The following is a 19,082-nucleotide window of genomic DNA, read 5'->3' as shown; positions in this document are numbered from 1 at the left end:
AAGAGCGGTAGAGGTTTATCTGCAAGCTACAGCTCAGATAAGGAAGACTGATTGTCTATTCATTCTGCCAGAAGGGCCAGGCAGCGTCAAAATCCACTATTGCAAGGTGGATTCGACAAGTCATTTATTCAGGCCTATGGTTAAGAAAAGAAAATCCCTCCTTTTCAGGTGACTTCATGGACAGTGCATCACAAGGCCTCCATGGCTCAGATCTATAAGGCTGCTACTTGGTCTTCAGTCTATACATTTACTAAATTCTACCAGGTAGATGTGAGAGGTCACGAGGATGCCGTCTTTGGCCGTAGTGTGCTGCAGGCAGCAGTATAGATCCTTTGGCTCGATGACGGTCTTATTCTGATTTGTGTGCCTCCCCTCAAATTTTAGCATTCCTATGGGACATTTCATTAAGTAATTAAGGCTCTGTGTCCCCGTGATGTATGATCAAGAAAATAGGATTTTTAATACAGCTTACCTGTAAAATCCTTTTCTTGGGAGAATACATCACAGAGCTCCCATCCCTATTCGGAGTTAACATGGAACACTTATTGCTTTTCTACGAAACTGAGGTACTCTCCATTTGGGAGGGGTTATATAGGGGAGGAACTCAATTTTAATTGGGTTTGCCAGTGTTTAATCACCTGTGGTGACTACATAACCCATTGAGTAATTAAGGCTCTGTGTCCCGCGATGTATTCCCAAGAAAAGGATTTTACAGGTAAGTTGTATTAAAAATCCTATTATTCCCGCTTTCCTGATTTTGCAAAGCAATCTCTGTAAAGCCTCATACACACGATCGGACTTCAAACAAACCCTTCTGTGGATTTTTGTTTGAAGGGATTTGGCCAGGCACACCCCGTTTTTTTGTGCTCTTTTCCGCCACCCTTTGGTCAACATCTGCTTTTGTTGGTTAATTTTAACATTGGTTCTGGTCTTTTGTGTTTTGTACTTTGGACAAAAGTCTGATGGATTTCTGTACACACGATCGGACTTTGCACCATCAGACTTTTGTTGCCGAAAGGTTTGTCCATTTGCGGAGCAAACTTTTGTCCGATGAAAACCAAAGAAGTTTGTCCGATGGAGCGTATACACGGTAAATTTTTTTGGAAAACTTGCTAATTTTGACGTTTGTTGGAAAAAAGTCCGACTGTGTGTACGAGGCTTAAGAGCGGTATTGGAGGGAATGCATAGATCAGTGAAAACTGATCCCAGGGAATCATTATCGCATCTGTTCCGAAGGCTAGAGGATCTCTTGTCCTTGACACAAAGGTGTCCAGTTTTTTGTTGACCCTGGAGGCGAGCAAGTCTACATCTGGGGTCCCCCCATTTGACACGTGGCCTGAAAAATATTGGGGTGCAGAGACCGCTCCCCTGGCAAAAGTTGCTGGTGGCTCTGGTAAAACGGATTCAGAGCTTTAAATCCAGAATGGGTCTGATGTATGTTTTGGTTTTGGAACCACAAAAAGATTTGAATAAAATCCCGAACCCTGTTCTTTCAGGGGGACTTCCATGATTACCCCCCTGGGACAGCAAGTGATCCAAAGCTTGGAAAATTGGTTTTCTTTTTAATGGATCTTTTGGAGATGGTTGAACTTACAAAACAGATAAGGTGGCATTTCTCGAAATTCCAGCTTGTATCCTAGGGATACTGTGGAAACTTCCCATTTGTCCTTTTTTGCCCAAGAAGGCATCGTGTATCAGGAAATGCAGAGCCTGCAGCGGAAAAAGCGCGCAGTCTGTGGAGCAGCTGACACTGATTCTCTGGAGCATGGTGAGTGTAAACAGCTCTTTACTCCCTCTAGTGGCGGAAAATAGGCAAGACACTTTCCTCATGAAGGGGAAACTCCTTAAGACAATTTTTCTTAGGATTTTTTCCCACTTACCTGATCCCCGCCAACCTTCAGGGGTCTGGGTTCCTACTTAAAGGAGACCTCTTCCCTGGACCTTGTAAAAGACTCTGCCAGAAAACGTTTGTGCTTTAGTTTGTTTAGCGAACTGAACCCTAGAGCCCAGTCCTCCAAAGAGACGTTGCAGGCAAACCTCGGTCTTCTGCAAGGTATGGGTACTATCAATTTAGGCGTATAAAATAAGCATTTTGGATGGATCCGATAGCGTAGCCTCTATTGACCCCCGGACGGATTTTTGCAGAGCTTCGCCTTAGCACATCCTTGGTCACGACCAACACCTTAGACACTGGCGGAAAAACTGAGGTACTTCCCTTAGGGGGAGGGGTTGTATGGTAGGGAACTTGTCTTTATTGGTTGTGCCAGTGTCCAGTCACCTCTGGTGACCATACAACCCACTATGTAATGATTTTAAGGCTCTGTGTCCCGTGGTGTACGATAAAGAAAAACATTGCTGCAATATTTTACGTTGCACTGTATTTGTGTATTGGTCTTTTTAAAGGCAATTTTTTTAGGAGAAAATGCACTTCAATGAATTTATAAAAAAAGGTGAAGTTGGTCCAATTTTTTTTATATAATGTGAAAGATGTTATGCCGAGAATTGTAATCTTCTATGCAAAAAAATACTGATTCTCAATTTATCCAGAATGTGTGTTTTTAATATATTTTGCTCCAAAGAAATAACTTAAAGCTAAGAAATGTGGTCTGTCCTACTAAAGTGTTCAAGGTACTTGGGTTTTGCACTGTATGTTAATACAATTTTAAAAACACAGCAATTAAACCAAGGCGCTGAACCTGTGAAGCCAATGTTTAACTTAATCCTAATAGTCCTGCTGCCAGGAATTTCCATATGAGAATAGGAAAAAGAAAACAAAAAGCAAGTTGGAACAAATGGATCAAAATAAAGGTTTGAGAGAGGCAATGCCTTGAAACATGTTGACTTGGAGACCACACATGCTTACTGCCATTAAGGACTTTGGCAAAATGGACGCCTGAGGACTTCATTTTCATAGGTGATGCACCTCTTGATTATTGGTGGCACACTACTTCTCTGACCCTGCCCCTTTAGTGTCTCTGGCTTGTTTGCGACCACTTCCTTCCATCACATCCTTTGTCACTTTGGATTGAGGACCTTCCATTTTACAGTCCCTCTGTGATAGAGATGCTGCCCATTTTCTGCACACAACAGAAACCATAGTAAGCACAATAGCATTAACAGTGTAATTTATGGGCTGCAGACTTTTATATTATTTTTTCAATACATTTGTTCTGATTTAATAAAGTTTATTTTCTCAAGTCGTCTTCCAGGACAGCCTCTGAGACCTTGGGCTCCTCCCTCCGGGACAGGAAACACACACCCCCACTTCTTAAAAGGCGGTCCTCCAGGCCTCCATCTTCAGTTATTTGTGTTTCCTACCGGACGGGAAGGAGCACGCAGGGAGTAGGGAGCTTTAGGTCTCAGGACTGTCCTGAGAGAAGCACTTGGCTATGACCTCCTCAGCCTGGGCACCCCTCTGACCTACTAGGGTAGAGTAAGGTTGCCGGATCTATTGCTGGCCCTTTGCTCGGAGAGAGTGGGACCGTCGGTGATGTTACCCCAACCCCTTACCTTTAAGGTTCAGCGTACTGGCGGAGGCGGGGGACGCTGACCGGCCAGTATCGTTCCTCCATGCGGTGAATGAAAGACTTCGGACTTCCGGAAGCCGGGGGGTGGGGTATGCGTTCCAAGGAGAGGAAGTGACGAGCACTTCCGCCGGAACGACGTCATCGGGGGCGCCGCGGAAATGCGCTCCGATCTCCTTAAACGGCACAGCAGAGAGAGACAGGCCCGGAGCAGGGTGATCCTCGGCCAGGCCGTGAGTATACCCAGCAACATGGAGGAAGCGATTCAGGCTACAGATCCATGCGCAGCAGGCTCCGGTGCCTCCCAGGTAAGGTGGTGAGGGTAGACTACACTTACACTGGGAGGCTGGCACTATCTTTACTTAGTTCACTCTCCTAAGGTGGGGAACCTATGGTGGAGGGTTAGGCACACATTCATTCCTTCCTGCACAGAGGTGTTAGGTAAGGGGATGTTCTTATAGCTTCCTGTCTGTTTTCTCAGGTTAAAGTGCCTCCTGTTCAGACTCCCAGGAAGAAGTGTGCCGTGTGTGGGGCAAAAATGAGCATTAATTGGAAGAAGCCAGTATGCCCAGAATGTGTCAGTGACCTAGTTAAGGATGATTCAGCAACAGAGTGCCGCAAAATCCTGTCTTCCGTTAAGGATGAATTGGCGGCCACTTTTTCATCATTTAGAGGAATGATAGATAGAGTACAAGTGCCAGCCCCTCTGCCTAGGGCAACCAGCACCCCTTCCTTGTCGGTTCCGGTACAGGAAGAGGAACTAGAAAGAGAAGAGAGATCAAGTGGTTGGTCTTATTCGGGCCCAGCCTCTTCCCAGGCAGATTCTGCTTCAGGGTCCGAGGATGGGGAGGATGCCTCTAGGGGTTCTAGGTATAGACTGACACTAGAGGACGTGGGAGATCTGCTAAAAGCGATCTACGACGCGTTAGAGATACGTGAGGAGCAAGTCATACTTTCTAAGCATGACCAGATGTATTTAGGGTCTAATGCACAGAAAGCCAGGGTTTTCCCGGTACATAAATCTCTCATTGAATTGATTTTGCTGGAATGGGAACATCCAGAAAGAAGACCATTCTTTTCGGGAAGTCTTAAAAGGAGATTCCCGTTTGAATCTGACGTCTCTCAGCCATGGAATAAAATTCCAAAATTGGATGCACCATTAGCCAAAGTATCTAAAAATACAGATTTGGCTTTTGATGATCTAGGCGCACTAAAGGATCCCATGGATAAGAGGGGGGATGTGCTGCTCAAAAGGGCCTGGGACTCTTCGTCCATCAGTCTAAAACCAGCCCTAGCGGCTACCTGCGTAGCCAGGAATCTTGAATGCTGGCTCACACAGTCGCATATTTCAGCAGGTACCTCTAGGCAACAACTGCTAGGATCATTTCCCTTATTGTTTAAGGCAGTAGGTTTTTTAGCAGACGCCTCAGCTGAGTCTGTCAGATTGGCAGCCAGATCGGCGGCTTTAGTCAACGCCGCTAGGCGGGCAGTATGGCTCAAGACTTGGCCGGGGGACTCTGGTTCTAAACTAAAGCTTTGTGGACTGCCTTTTTCAGGCGATCACTTGTTTGGGCCTGGTCTTCAGAAGGCCCTAGAAAGAACCCAGGATAAGAAGAAATCCTTTCCTGAGAAAAAGAAAAAAGGCGACAAACAGTTTTTTCGTGGCTTCAGGCAACAGAGGTCAGGGCCGGAGCGCGGTCACCCCAAAAAGCACTGGACAGGGAATAAGGGGCGGGGGAGAGGAAGCATCTTATTTAATCCTCAATCCACCCCTAAACCCCAGTGACGCCTTAGTCCCTGTGGGAGGAATATTGGGGGAGTTCCTTCCGCAGTGGATTCAGTGTACGCCAAGTCCGTTCGTTCTAGATATCATCAGGAATGGTTACAGGCTGGAATTCGATTCAGTCCCCCCCCCCCCTATGTTTTTGCTGACCAGGTTATCAAAAGACCGAGAGAAGGCGGACGCCCTAAGCCTGTTGTTGGGAGATCTTCTAGACCAGAAGGTCTTGGTGAGAGTTCCTCGGGAGGAGGAAGGGCAGGGGAATTACTCACACGTGTTCGTAGTGAAAAAACCTTCCGGGAAGTTCAGGTTGATCCTGAATCTCCATCCCCTGAACAGCTTTCTGAGGTACAAGAAATTCCGGATGGAATCGATATTTTCGGTAACAAATTTCTTGTTTCCAGGTTGCTTCCTAGCAACAATAGACCTCAGGGATGCGTATCTCCATATTCCCATACATCGGGAGTATCAAAAATTTTTGAGATTAGAAGTGCAGAGAGGCTCGGAGGTGATCCATTACCAATTCAGGGCACTTCCCTTCGGCCTAGCCTCCTCTCCGAGGATCTTCACAAAGGTACTAGCCGAGGCCCTAGCACCCCTTACGAAACAAGGCGATCACTGTAATACCTTACCTGGACGATCTGCTTTTTGTTTCCTCCTCCGGTCCCCAGTTGGAAAAGGACCTAGAGGAGTCCCAGAGGCTACTTCTTTCCCCGGGCTGGCTGGTCAACAGGGACAAGTCCCAGCTGGTTCCGTCCCAGGAAGTCCTGTACCTGGGGTACAGGATTTCCTCGGTGGAAAAGAAAGTGTTTCTTCCGGTAGAGAAGATTCAGAAGGTAGGCCTGGCAGTGGCTCAGATACAAACCAATCAGGTCACCCCAGTCAGGGAGGTTATGAGGGTTTTGGGGCTTATGTCGGCCTGCTTTCCGGCAGTGCCGTGGGCCAGGCATCACCAGCGCCTGTTAAAAAATACGATGCTAAGACAGTAGGATGGCAGAAGAGAAGGTCTAGACCTCCCAATGCACCTTCCGAGCAAGCTAAAAAGAACCTTATGGTGGTGGCGGAACCATCACAATTTGGGCATAGGGTTGTCTTGGAATCCGCCCACGGCCATAGTAGCGACTACGGATGCCAGCGCGCTGGTGTGGGGAGCCCACCTAGGAGGCAGCTTGGCTCAAGGCTCCTGGTCTCCAAGAGAGGCTCAACGGTCGTCAAACCAGAAAGAACTTCTCGCAGTCCTAAGGGCAATAGAGTCCTTCCAACCCTTGATATCAGGGAGGCATCTGCAGGTCAGGACGGACAACGCGGCTACCATCGCATACTTAAACAAGCAGGGGGGCACAAGGAGCCCTCCCCTGCAGGCTATCGCAGACAGGATAATGAACTGGGCGGAAATAAACTTGTCTTTCCTGTCGGCGGTTCATCTAAAGGGTTCTCACAATACTCTGGCGGATTTTCTAAGCCGTCAGCCAGTCAGCCAGGATGAGTGGTCCCTAAATGCGGAGGTATTCAACCAGATGGTGTCCCACTGGGGGGAACCAGAGGTGGACCTTTTCGCATCTCAGAAAAACAAAAAGGTGAGGAGATTCTTTTCCATTCACCCACAGGACCTAGCCTTAGGGATAGACGCCTTTGCCAACCCGTGGAGCTTCAGACTAGCTTACGCCTTTCCACCGATAAGGTTGATAGCCAGAGTCCTTCAGAAATTTCTGGTAGAATCCACGGACTTGATCATAGTAACGCCATTCTGGCCCAAGCGACCATGGTTCGCCAACCTGAGGAGATTAGCTGTGGCCCCTCCTTGGTCCCTTCCATTAAGAGAAGACCTAATTTCCCTGGGGCCGGTTCTTCACCCAGAAATAGGGAAATTGAATCTCACAGCATGGTATCTGAGGAACAGTTGTTGATATCTCATGGGAAATTTTGTTCCTGGCAGGCGGAGCGGGGGATTACTAAGCCTACCGTTCCGATAGTATTGGACTTCCTGCAAGCAGGGGTTGATTTAGGTCTATCGACCAGCACTTTAAAAGTACAGACAGCGGCCCTGAGTGTGTTTCTGGAGTTTCCCCTCCAGAAAAATCAATTCATTAAGAATTTTTTCAAGGCTTTAGTAAGGTCCAAGCCAGTTAAAGTAAGAGCTTGTCCTTCTTGGGATCTGTCCCTAGTACTTAGGGCACTGACCAGAGTTCCCTTTCAACCCTTAGAAAATATCTCTCTAAAGTATTTAAGTTTGAAAACTATTTTTTTGATTGCGATCACTTCGGCCAGGAGGGTCAGTGATCTGCAGGCCCTGTCAATTCAGGAGCCTTTTCTGTTAGTTCTGGAGGATAAGATAATTCTTAAAACAGACCCTTCCTTTCTACCCAAAGTGTCGTCCACTTTTCATAGGACACCGGATATTATTTTACCCACTTTTCGTTCCACTTCAGAAGGTAGTGAGGAGGAATCTATAAGTTTATTAGATGTCAAAAGATGTCTCCTATGTTATTTAGAGGCCACTAAAAATCTCAGGCACTCTGAGTCCCTGTTCATTAACTTTGCGGGAGCTCGTAAAGGATACAGGGCTTCTAAATCGTCCATGGCAAGGTGGCTCAGGGTAGCGATCACAGAAGCTTACCAGTCAGAGGGCAGACAACCTCCTTTGGTTAAGGCACACTCGACCCGGGCAGTCTCTGCATCATGGGCAGAGAGGGCCGGAGCATCAATGGAAGACATTTGCAAAGCAGCAGCATGGTCATCTTCCTCCACGTTCGCCAGGCACTACAGGTTAGACCTGCTATCGGACAAGGATCAGGCGTTTGGACGCAAGGTCCTCCAGGCAGTTGCCCCCCCCCTAACAAGTAAGTGTTTCTTGCTTATCATCTCAGAGGCTGTCCTGGAAGACGACTTGAGAAAACCGGAGTTAGGCTTACCGGTAACTCTGTTTCTAGGAGTCTTCCAGGACAGCCGGGGTTTCCCACCCGGTGTTATTTGCCTAGGTATCTGAGGTATGAACTGACGTTGTGTTAGTGTATTATGTCTTTCAGAGCCTTCCGGTAGTTTCTTGTATGAACTGAAGATGGAGGCCTGGAGGACCGCCTTTTAAGAAGTGGGGGTGTGTGTTTCCTGTCCCGGAGGGAGGAGCCCAAGGTCTCAGAGGCTGTCCTGGAAGACTCCTAGAAACAGAGTTACCAGTAAGCCTAACGTTTTTTTTTCGACATTCTCTCACATTAAAATATTACTACAAATGTGCTCGTGGCTCAGGAATGCAGATGAGCACTTATGTGGCATTGGATCACATGGCAGTGGATCAAGATTAATATTGACCAGTGTAGTCAAGCAGTTCAATTCATAAGGATTTTGCCAAAAACACTCCTTCTATCCCCACTCTATCACCACATAGAGGAATAGGGGGAATCCATCCTGTGGAGCTGTTGTACTCTTCCAGCATGGGGTCCATCGCCTCCAGGAGAACACGCTAGCAGTAGTCGCATGTAAAATCTGACAGGCTGGTTGTACCAAGTTGATTGATTAACTTGGGTACATTCAACCTGCCCATACATGATTCCAATCTCAGATGGTTCCTGCTGAACCAGCCGAGATTAGAGAGGTCTATGGCTGGCTTTAAACTATCCATTTACTACTCTCCCCTCTGTTAAATGTAGAGAGTGAACTTCTTCCTTTTTGATACGAAAAAAAAATCTTGATTAAAAACTTACTGAGCGCAGTTGTCAAAGTACATTAGCTGAGTGTAGTTTAAATTTGAAGTCTGTTTTTTTTTTTGGTACTTATGAGAACTGGACCAGTCATTAAAGAAACATGAAATTGAGCAGACTTGCTGTAGAAAATTGGGTGGGTAAAAGGGATAACAATACCACATGCATGGTTTTTATTTATTTATTTTTGTTACAGGAATTCCTAATAGAAACAATTGCTAAAGATGCATATGTGTATGCTCAACGTAGCAAGAGGAAAACATTGCAGCGTCGAGACATAGGTTTGTACCTTTTTTTTTTTTTTTTTTTTTTTTTTTTGCGGGGGGGTTGGGGGTGAGGTACTTTGGCAAAAGTTGTCAGTCAATGGTAGAGATGTGATATTTGTATTTTAACCACTTCCCACAAATCGACGTACCTATATGTCTCTTTGAGGAAGTGGTTGTACTGTTTGTACCGAGCTGGCGGTTGGCTTTCTAGTGATGTCGGTTTTGAGAACTTTTTAAGTGCAAAGGAGGAATCCCTCCGTAAAGAGTACCTGTCCTTGCCTATTACTGTTGCAAGCGATATTCACTTTATTGCTGTCACAAGGAATGTAATCAGATATTTTTTTTTTTTTTATTATTTTTATTTTTTTTTAACCACCTAAGACCCAGACCATTATGCAGGTAAAGGACCTGGCCCCTTTTTGCTAATTTTGGCGCTGCGTTGCTTTAAGGCTGCATTCACACCTGAGCATAGCGTTTTGCGGCGTTTTTTACCGAGTTTTGCCACGATATTTGCAGCGTTTTTTACAGCAATTTGCCGCGATTTTTGCGGCGTTTTTTTATCGTGTTTTGACGCGAATTTGGACAGGTCTAGGGTCACCAATGTTAAAAACAGAAAACGCCCAAATCTGCCTAAAAAAAAGTCCCAGAACTTGTTTGAGCTTCAGGCGTTTTTGAACTTCTGGCTTCAGGCATTTTGTAGTGGAGATGTGAACCATCTCCATAGAGAATAATAGATTTTTTTCCCCTCCAGCATTTTGTAGCTTGAGGCTTCAAGCTACAAAACGCCCAGGTGTAAATGGGGTCTAACTGACAATTGTGCGGTCGTGCAACGTTGCTCCCAAACAAAATTGACGTCCTTTTTTTCTCACAAATAGAGATGGTAACGGAGAAGAGGACCGGGTTGCGAGCGTGCCGCCCCTGGCGTGACCCACGGCTGGGCTCTCAAAGGGGACGTACATGTACGCCCTTGTGCCCAGCCGTGCCATTTTGTCGCTTTATATCGTTGTGCGGCAGTACTCAAGTGGTTAAAGGCACTGTGTGTGTATGTATGTATATGTATGTATATGTATGTATATACATATATATATATATATATATATATATATATATATATATATATATATATATATATAATCTCTATCTTGCACACCGAAGAAAATGCATACATAAGTCGAGCCTGCACATGCAAACAGTGTTCAAATCACACATGTGAGGTATCGCCACGATTATCAGAGCAATAATTCCAACAAAAGACCTCTAACTTTAGACGGGTAACTGTTAACAATTTTTAAGTGTCACCTATGGAGATTTTTAGGCATCGTATTTTGTCACCTTTCCACTAGTGTGATACCGTAACATGTTGGGTATCTATTTTGGCATCGTAACATTATCTTTCATGATGTACAAAAAAATTGGGTTAACTGCGTTTTTTTTTTTTTTATTCAGTGACAAATTCTTTCCCCAAAGAATCAATTGCGTAATGAAAGACAGCTGCGCAAATACCGTGTGACAAATATTGCAACAACCTCCATTTTTTTTTATCCAGAGTCTTTGCTTATATGCATGTACAGTTGTGCTCATAAGTTTACAGTGGCAGAATTTATGATTTCTTGGCCATTTTTCAGAGAATATGAATAACAAACATTTTTCACTCATGGTTCATGTTTGGATGAAGCCATTTATCATCAAACTGTGCTTACTCTTTATAGTCTAATCACAACAGAAACTACCCAAATAACCCCGGTCAAAAGTTTACATACCCCAGTTCTTAATACCGTGTATTGCCCCCTTTAACATCAATGACAGCTTGAAGTCTCTTGTGGTATTTTGTGGATAAGGCTCTTATCTTCAGATGGTAAAGTGGCCAATTCCTCTTGGCAAAAAGCCTCCAGTTTATGCAAGACTGCCCAATCATTTACAGGAACTGTATGTTTGAGCTCTCCCCAGAGCGGCTCAATGATATTGAGGTCAGGCGATTGATATGGCCCCTCTAGAACCTTCAATTTATTCTGCTGTAGCCAATGACTGGTCGACTTGGCCTTGAGTTTTGGATCATTGTCATGTTGGAATGTCCAAATATGTCCCATGCGCAGCTTCCTGGCTGATAAATGGAAATGTTTGTCCAGTATTTTTTGATCACATATTGCAATCATCTTGCCATCTATTTTGCCCAAATTTCCTGTGCCTTTGTAGCTCACACACATCCCCAAAACTTCAGCGATCCACCTCCGTACCTTTCATCATAGGCCTTGTTGACGCCTCTCCAAATGTAGCTCAATTTCCCCCCTCACCTTCCAGGACAGCTACTTGAGAGATGATTGGCTCCACCCTCTACAGGAAACACAAATCTGATACAATTTAAAAGGCCCCTCCCTTTCCTCTGACCTTTAGTTGTTTTGTGTTTCCAGATCCTCCAGGAGCACCGACACTTTTTTTTTTGTTTTTCCCAGGTCTGGTAACTGTGGTTGGCGGACCCCCCTGCTCTGGCAACATCCAGTACTGGTTGTGGCCAAGTCCTGGATGTGTACCGTCCCCGTTTTTGTTAGCCAGAAGGGTTCCCTGTTGGAGGTTCCTGCTCAACTGCATGGGTAAATGGCAACTTCCTTTAGGTTCTCTCCAGCTCTGCTGGTGGAAACCTTGTCTTCACCGAGGTGTACCAAAATGGCATCGGAGGACTTCCGGTGACGCGGCACGCCGGAAGTCACATGACGCATTTTCCGGTGCTGTGTTCATAACATTGCGCAGTACATTGAGGACATGCTGCCTGGGACAGCAGCCTATTCTCCTCGGCCGATCACCGATCACCACTGGAGACTGAAGATGGGCCTGAGGAGGGAGCACCCGCTCAAATGGAGCCCTCTGCTTCCCATACTACCCCCAAGGTAAGCCCTTTGTCTGTAATTATGCAGCAGGGGACCTTTTTTTGTATGGGCCTGCTATTTTCTTATGGCTCTTGTTTCTGTTCTTTTCTAGGATAGACAGATGAAAAAGAAATGCAAAAACTGTAAAGCCAGGCTGCCTGATGGATATAAAAAACTTTTTTTGTGAAGATGGTTTTCCATCTAGGGCTAGTTCAGAGACTTCCTCTTTTAAATAGCTATTTTCTTCTATGAAGGAGGTGGTAGCCTCCTTCCGGTCTTTAAGTGACAGGGCAGCAGGTCTGGGACCTTCTACCTCTGGTCCCAGGACTCAAGATTCTTCAGTTTCAGTTAGACCCCCCTCCTCGGTCCAAAATAAGTGATTCACACTATACACTATACCTCAGATACCCGAGCTCCTCAGCTAAAGGGGATTCCGCATCAGTGGGGGAGGCAGGTAACCCTAAGTTTCTTTTTCCAGCAGAGGAAATTTATGAACTTTTGAAATCAATGTCTGCCTCTGAACAGATTTTGATACCACAGCAAATCCAATCTGTACAGTATAGAAGGCTTCAGGGGCTGAAGTCAAGGACTTTCCCAGTTCACCAGTAAGGATATGATTCTGTCAGAATGGCAAGATCTGGAAAGGATCATTTTACCAATCTAAAGGGTACAAAAGATTTCCCTTTCAATCTGAAATTGAAGAAACTTTCTTTAAATGTCCTAAGCTAGATGCCCCTATGTTTCAGGTTTCTAAGAAGTCAGACCTGTCCTTTGAACACTCAGGTGTCCTGAAAGAGCAAATGAATAGGAAGGCTGATTCTTTGCTACGTAAGGCCTGGGATGCTTAAGCTTTATCCTTGGGTCCAGTTGTAGCATCCACCTGTGTGGCTAGGAATTTAGATGTATGGGTTCAGTGTCTGGACGAGCTCCTTTCACCTGACACCCCCAAAGAGGAGATTAGGAAGTCCCTCCCACTCATTGCTAAGTCAGTAGCCTTCTTGGCTGATGCAGCTGCATTCTTTGTGAAGGCTACAGCAAGGTCTTCTGCTCTCATTAATTCAGCCAGACAAGCTATCTGGCTTAAGTTTTGGGAGGGGTACCTGGTCTCCAAGAACAAGCTCTGCGGCATTCCCTTTGAAGGCAAGCTCTTATTCAGTTCCTCCTTGGGGGAGGTCCTAGCTCGTTCCTCTAAAAGAGTAAACGATTCCCTTCTCAAAGGAATAAGCCACAGAATAAGAAGACTTTTCGTGGTTTCCAAAACAAAGCTAATTTTGGAACCAACAGGCAAAGAGAAAAGCGGTCTTTTAACAAAGATAAGCCCCAGAGATTTTTTCTTACTCATCTGCCGAGAAACCAAGAGAGACGGCAAGCCATGTTGAATCTAGTTTCCTTGTGGAAAACAGAAGGGGTAATTTCCCCTGTCTGGGGTAAATTCCGGGGATTTTATTCCCATATCTTTCTGGTTCAGAAAGCCTCCGGCGGCTTCCAGATGGTCATCAATTTGAGCGTCCTATACAAATATATTCTCTACAGACGTTTGCGGATGGAAAACATTTTACGCTGTGAGGAATCTATTATGGCCAGAGGTATTAATGGTTACCCTGGATCTTCAGGACGCTTATCTTAATGTTCCAATCTGTCAGAACCACCAAAGGTTCCCCAGATTTGCGATTCTCATGGACAACGGGCCGCCTCATTGGCAGTTCAATGCCCTCCCTTTTCGGTCTCTCGGCAGCACCCAGATTCGTGGGCGAAGTCGTTGTCTTTTTTTTTCGGATACAAAGTGTATCGATCGTCCCATATCTGATCTTTGCCTGAGACGAAGAATCCCTTATCCGGGATCTGCAGTTGGTTTTGTGGACCTTTCAGGATCTAGGGCGGAAAGTCAACCAATGAAAGTCTTGTCTGGTACCCTCCCAGAACATATTTTTTCTGGGTTATCTAATACTCTGTTGCTCAGAAAAATTTCCTTCCCGAAGAGTTTTTTTTTTTTTTTTTTTAAACTTCTCATCGTGCAGGCCTTCATATTGCTCCTACAGACCTTGCTTCGGTGGGTCATGCAGTTATTAGGTTTAATGACTGCAGCCATCCCAGGAGTTCCCTGTGCCCGATTACACTCCAGACCCCTTTAGGCATTTGTCTTACACCATTGGGATCACAGGAAGGATTCTCTGGATCAACTAATTCAACTTCCAAGAGAGAATTCTCTCAATCTCTCCTGTAGCACTCTGGACGCTGGAGAGGGTAGCTGGTGACTTTTGTACAACCTCTCCTCACTAAGCCTTATTTCTCACCCCAATTCTTACCCCACACCCTTCCTCCCCTGTAAACATTGATTTGCCAGTACAGGAGGAGCCATTGCCACTTTCAGGAGTTTCTCCAGTGCCACCTGGGCCTGCATATGTCACTGAAGACACTTTTTTTTGCAGCCATGGGAAAACTAGAAGGTCAGATCGCTACGTTAATCGCTTAGTCCTCTAAGATAGACAGAAAGCGAAGCAGATCTCCTTCAGTAATCATTGATCCCCTTTCAGAAAGATCTGAAGAGACGGATGAGGTTACACCTGCAGAGGAGAGGGTCCGAGGGATCTGTGATCTCAGAGGAACCCTTTTCTGCTGCCCAAATGCTAAGATCACAGGTGCAATGCTATGCTGAAGTAGTGCGTACTACATTTAGGCTACCTCCTTCGGAGTTAACTGAATCACCTGTCTCCTCCCTGGGTTCATTAAAAACCATGCAGAGTACATACTCCTTCCCAGTTCATCCACTACTAAAGAAATTGTTTGGTTAAATCCAGACAAGCATTTCTCTCCTCCTAAAAAGTTTGATGGAAAACATGGAAATCGATGGACAGCCGCACTCCGGATAAGCTTGAGGAAATTGTCTTTATTGATAAAAGTAAGACATGTACATCCAAAGATAGTCACATAAGGGGACAGCCGACGCGTTTTGCACACAGTGCTTAGTCATGGCTGATGTACAATTAAACATATGATAAAATATATATATAGTATATGCAGCCCTCAAAATTTCCACTCGCCTACTAGCATTTGGCGAGTGGATTTAAGCTGGGGGCGAGTAATGACAGGGCTGCATGACCAATCTCCCTCCAATCTGTGCCCACACTTAGAGTCCCGATGAGATTGGCGGCCGAAGAGGAAAGGTGCATGCTCGGGAAAAGTAGTCTGTTGAGCCGCGCACAAGCAGAGCAGTACACAGGTTCTCTCCTTACAATTCTCATTAAGCCATGGGACCTAACAGTATTACCTCTCTGAGCCTGCCCCCCTCCCCTGGGCCCCGACCAATGTAGCTGGAGAGCAGAAAGTAATGAGTGAGGTGGAGGATTGCAAAAATTACCACTCCGGGTTTCTCAGGTAGGCAGTGCAGCGCTCACTGAAAGTTGCCCTGACATGAGAGCGGCAGCCTTCTAGTTTGTGCAGTTTTTTTCTCCTTGTGCTCTATGTAAGTGTCCAACAGTTTAGCCTGAGCACTGTGAACAGACTGGTCTCAATGTGTGCTGTGCACTGTCAGTGTGCGCTGTGCTATGGCGTCAATGGCTGTGCAGTTGTGTGGATCTCAGCGCTGGATTGTACTCCCTCCCGCTGTGCTGCAGCTCCTCTCCTCTCTGCCAGCCTGAATAAAAGGGGGAAGTGGGGACATGCAAGCGTGGAGCCGCACACACAGGCTCCTGATGATGAGATGAATGGGAGAGAGAGAGAGGATGGATGGGAGTTGCAGAGGAGACAGCAAGAGAATGGGGAAGAGACCCAGTTCTAGTGCCCTGTCCCTCTGGTCTGCCCCCAGTGCCCTGTCCCTCTGGTCTGCCCCCAGTGCCCTGTCCCATTTTGTTAAAGTTGTTGTTGGTAATATTTAATTTTGTAACTTGATTCTGCATAAAACATTGTCATTCCATGAGATAATCTACGAGGGCGTGTTTACGGGTGCAATTAGGCGCAGGGCAGTGTATGAATTAGGTGGGGCAACTGGTGGCGAGTAACTCTTGAGGCCTGGCTAGTGGCTCAGGACTTGAAATTTTGAGCCCTGGTATATGCACCGACCATGTGATCCCCCTCCACCAATCATAGAGGTTAACCAATGGATGAAAAGGTCATCCAAAATAGATTAGTGATGGAGATCACATGTGAACACATAGCAACAAATGCAAACATAAGCAAACATAAATATAAAGGTCCAGGCTATATAGCTATTAGAAAGCATATTGATATTGTGTGTATAAATAAATATATATATATATATAGTACAATCTATGTGAACATGTCCTCTACCTAGGCCATCGATGTGGGCAAGGAAAGAGAAAAATGTGAAGTGGAGAAAGATAAATATATACACAAATGAAAATAAATATATATAAATGTGTAAAAATAGTATACATCATTTTAGATGCGTGAGTACATTGTGAAAAGGGGGGGGGGGTTACCCTGCAAAGTTTAGCAAGATGCGAATACTCATGTTGTCAAATGATGATGTGTAAACATAGTTCAAAAAAAGTTTTTTTTTTTTTTTTTTAAATATATGAAAAAATATATATATATAAGTGCATATGTCAAATATGCCGCCTGTGTATGTATACATATATGTATGGGGCACCTATACATGGTGTCTCATAATTAATAAAGATGTGCAAAGAAGAAGTGACAAAAAAGAAAGTGACAAAAAAGAAAAAAATATGCTTAATAAAGGGAATGTTATGACGTTGGTCAAGTGAAGGAGGAAAATGAATAAATAAATTACATCTGGACCTAAATAAAGTATGAAGGCTATTAGGATGGAGCTGATGATGTGCATGTCTAATTCCCATACATGGGTTGTTTATATAACATTGCATAATGTATGGTAACCAATATGTATAGCTACACATAGGACTCATAACATATAATTTATATGAAGGACCATGCATATGCAAAGATAAATCTTGGAACCAAAAGCATTGTTGATCAAAGAATTAAAAAAACAACAAAGAATCAGTTATGCACGAATTAAGGCATGAGCGGAAATGTGAACATGAGTATACATGTAAGAATAGGATGATACTACTATGTGAGTCTAAATATAAATCTAGTTGTGTATATATGGATGTAAATAGGGTAACAGGGAAACTCCTCTAACAGGTAAGGAAGAAGTCCCTATATAAACACATGACGCACGTAGCAATCAATTAATCCATATACGTAAAAGGGGGGAACTAAAGCGCTAGCCAAAACTAACAATGTGAGGAATGAAAATTGTGAACAAAAATAATAGAAGAAAAATTAATGCAGCTCAAATCTAAAATGTACTAACGACAAACGAGTGAAATGAATAATGCTGGATGATGAGCGCAAAAATTAGTGAATAGTGCATATACAAACAATGTGAATATGATCCCCTATTAGGAAAATAATACCAAACAATAATAATAATGATAATTATAAATGAAATCCCATAGCCACTCAAGGACGCTATGGCAGTGATGCAAACAAATGTGAACGAATAAGTCCTGTGTTGCAAAAGATGAAGTTGAATAGTGTCCCAAAAATAGCAGCAATGAACTTGTGCATCCAAGTGTAAATGTTAGACACAATCCCACCGGCAGCTGGGCTCACAGAGCGCTTACCTTCCTGATGTACAAAGACAGCATGTAAATCCTCAGATGGAGACTGAACAGCCTTCTCCCCGCTCGGACGAGCTGCTGCAATCCTCTGGGTTCTTGCCTGGAAAGCGTCTACCTTCCACTGTGTACAATGCAGGGCTACACCAAAATGGAGGCTCCGTGCCCAGAGCGTTCATAAGCAATCCCCAAATGATGAAAGAGGGAAAAAAGGCTCCAAATGGTGAAGTATTTCACGGCAAAAAACAATTTATTGGTCCAAAATATAAAATTCTCAGCATAAACTTTAAAACATCAAACGTAAAGACACCAAGTTTGCGGATGTGCGGACGGAATGTCACGTCAAATACCACCAAAATCGGACTGAAATGCTGGTAGATAAATGAAGCTACACCCAAACCAGCAAAAACCTAATTCGTCTTGCTGGTTCCAATGGGCGGATGTGCATGCAGCACATACATGGAGCAATCCGATTTGACAGATATGGTATAGATTGAAAGAGACGGATTGAATCAAATCCTAGTACTTCACATGCTACAGAGAGTGATCTAATGGACACAAACCCATGTGTGTATAAAGTGCCATTGTGGACTCTAAGAGTATGTTGTAGTGGTGGCATACAGATTTTGTAACCACAAAGTGCATGTAAATAAAACTGGATAGATAAAAATGTACATTATCTGACATGGCTGACTGACATAAGATTGGAACAAGATTTACCTAGATGTATTTAATTAATGTATATTGTAACACAATGTATAGAATCGTCCAATCCACCCACATGAGTCCAGACGGAGAGGAATGGCTGGATACACCTCATGCCTGGAGGAGCATATCTATATGTAAAAAATAATAAAAAAAGTTTTAAAAAAACGCATACACATGATGGAGTCCTTTTTATGGTATGTGTGAAAAGTAATAGATATATAGTTCAATTATATGGACTCCAAATAGTGGTGGAACCCCCAAAAGAACCGGCACGTATCATACTTATAAGTGGTCATACTTTTGAATGAATTAGTTGATAGACGTGTATTAGCAGACATATGAAAAATGTTAAAAGGGATAATGAGACAGAAAAAGCCAATCTACATGATGGATGAAAATGGATCGATAAAATATGTTGTAGGCCCGGAAAAAAGGTATACTGGAAATATACTGTATGTGTGTAAAAGGGTAAAGACTATAGATGACATCAATAGACTTCAATAAACCTCAATAAAAGGCTGTTTAGTGAAGACAGCATAGGTATAACCGTGTCTAGTGAAAGGACACTGTGCATACAAGATCAAAAGGTATACTAGAAATATACTGGATGTGTGGAAAAGGGTGAAGACTATAGATGAA

At 44.3% G+C, this 19,082-nt stretch overlaps 1 protein-coding gene across 2 annotated transcripts in view; it reads left to right on the top strand.

The window, feature by feature from the left end:
* Positions 1 to 19,082, top strand: part of POLE4 (DNA polymerase epsilon 4, accessory subunit) — a 234,928-nt gene that overhangs the window by 92,818 nt on the left and 123,028 nt on the right. For both annotated transcript variants that reach the window (XM_040322517.1, XM_040322516.1), the window contains exon 2: positions 9,196 to 9,280. In XM_040322517.1, the coding sequence (XP_040178451.1) occupies positions 9,196 to 9,280 (85 nt within the window). The remainder of the gene's footprint in view (positions 1 to 9,195; positions 9,281 to 19,082) is intronic.

Source organism: Rana temporaria, chromosome 1, assembly GCF_905171775.1.
Source record: "Rana temporaria chromosome 1, aRanTem1.1, whole genome shotgun sequence".
Lineage (NCBI taxonomy): Eukaryota > Metazoa > Chordata > Amphibia > Anura > Ranidae > Rana > Rana temporaria.
The sequence above is the reverse complement of the archived record's forward strand: the minus strand, read 5'-3'. Positions and strand labels throughout refer to the sequence as shown.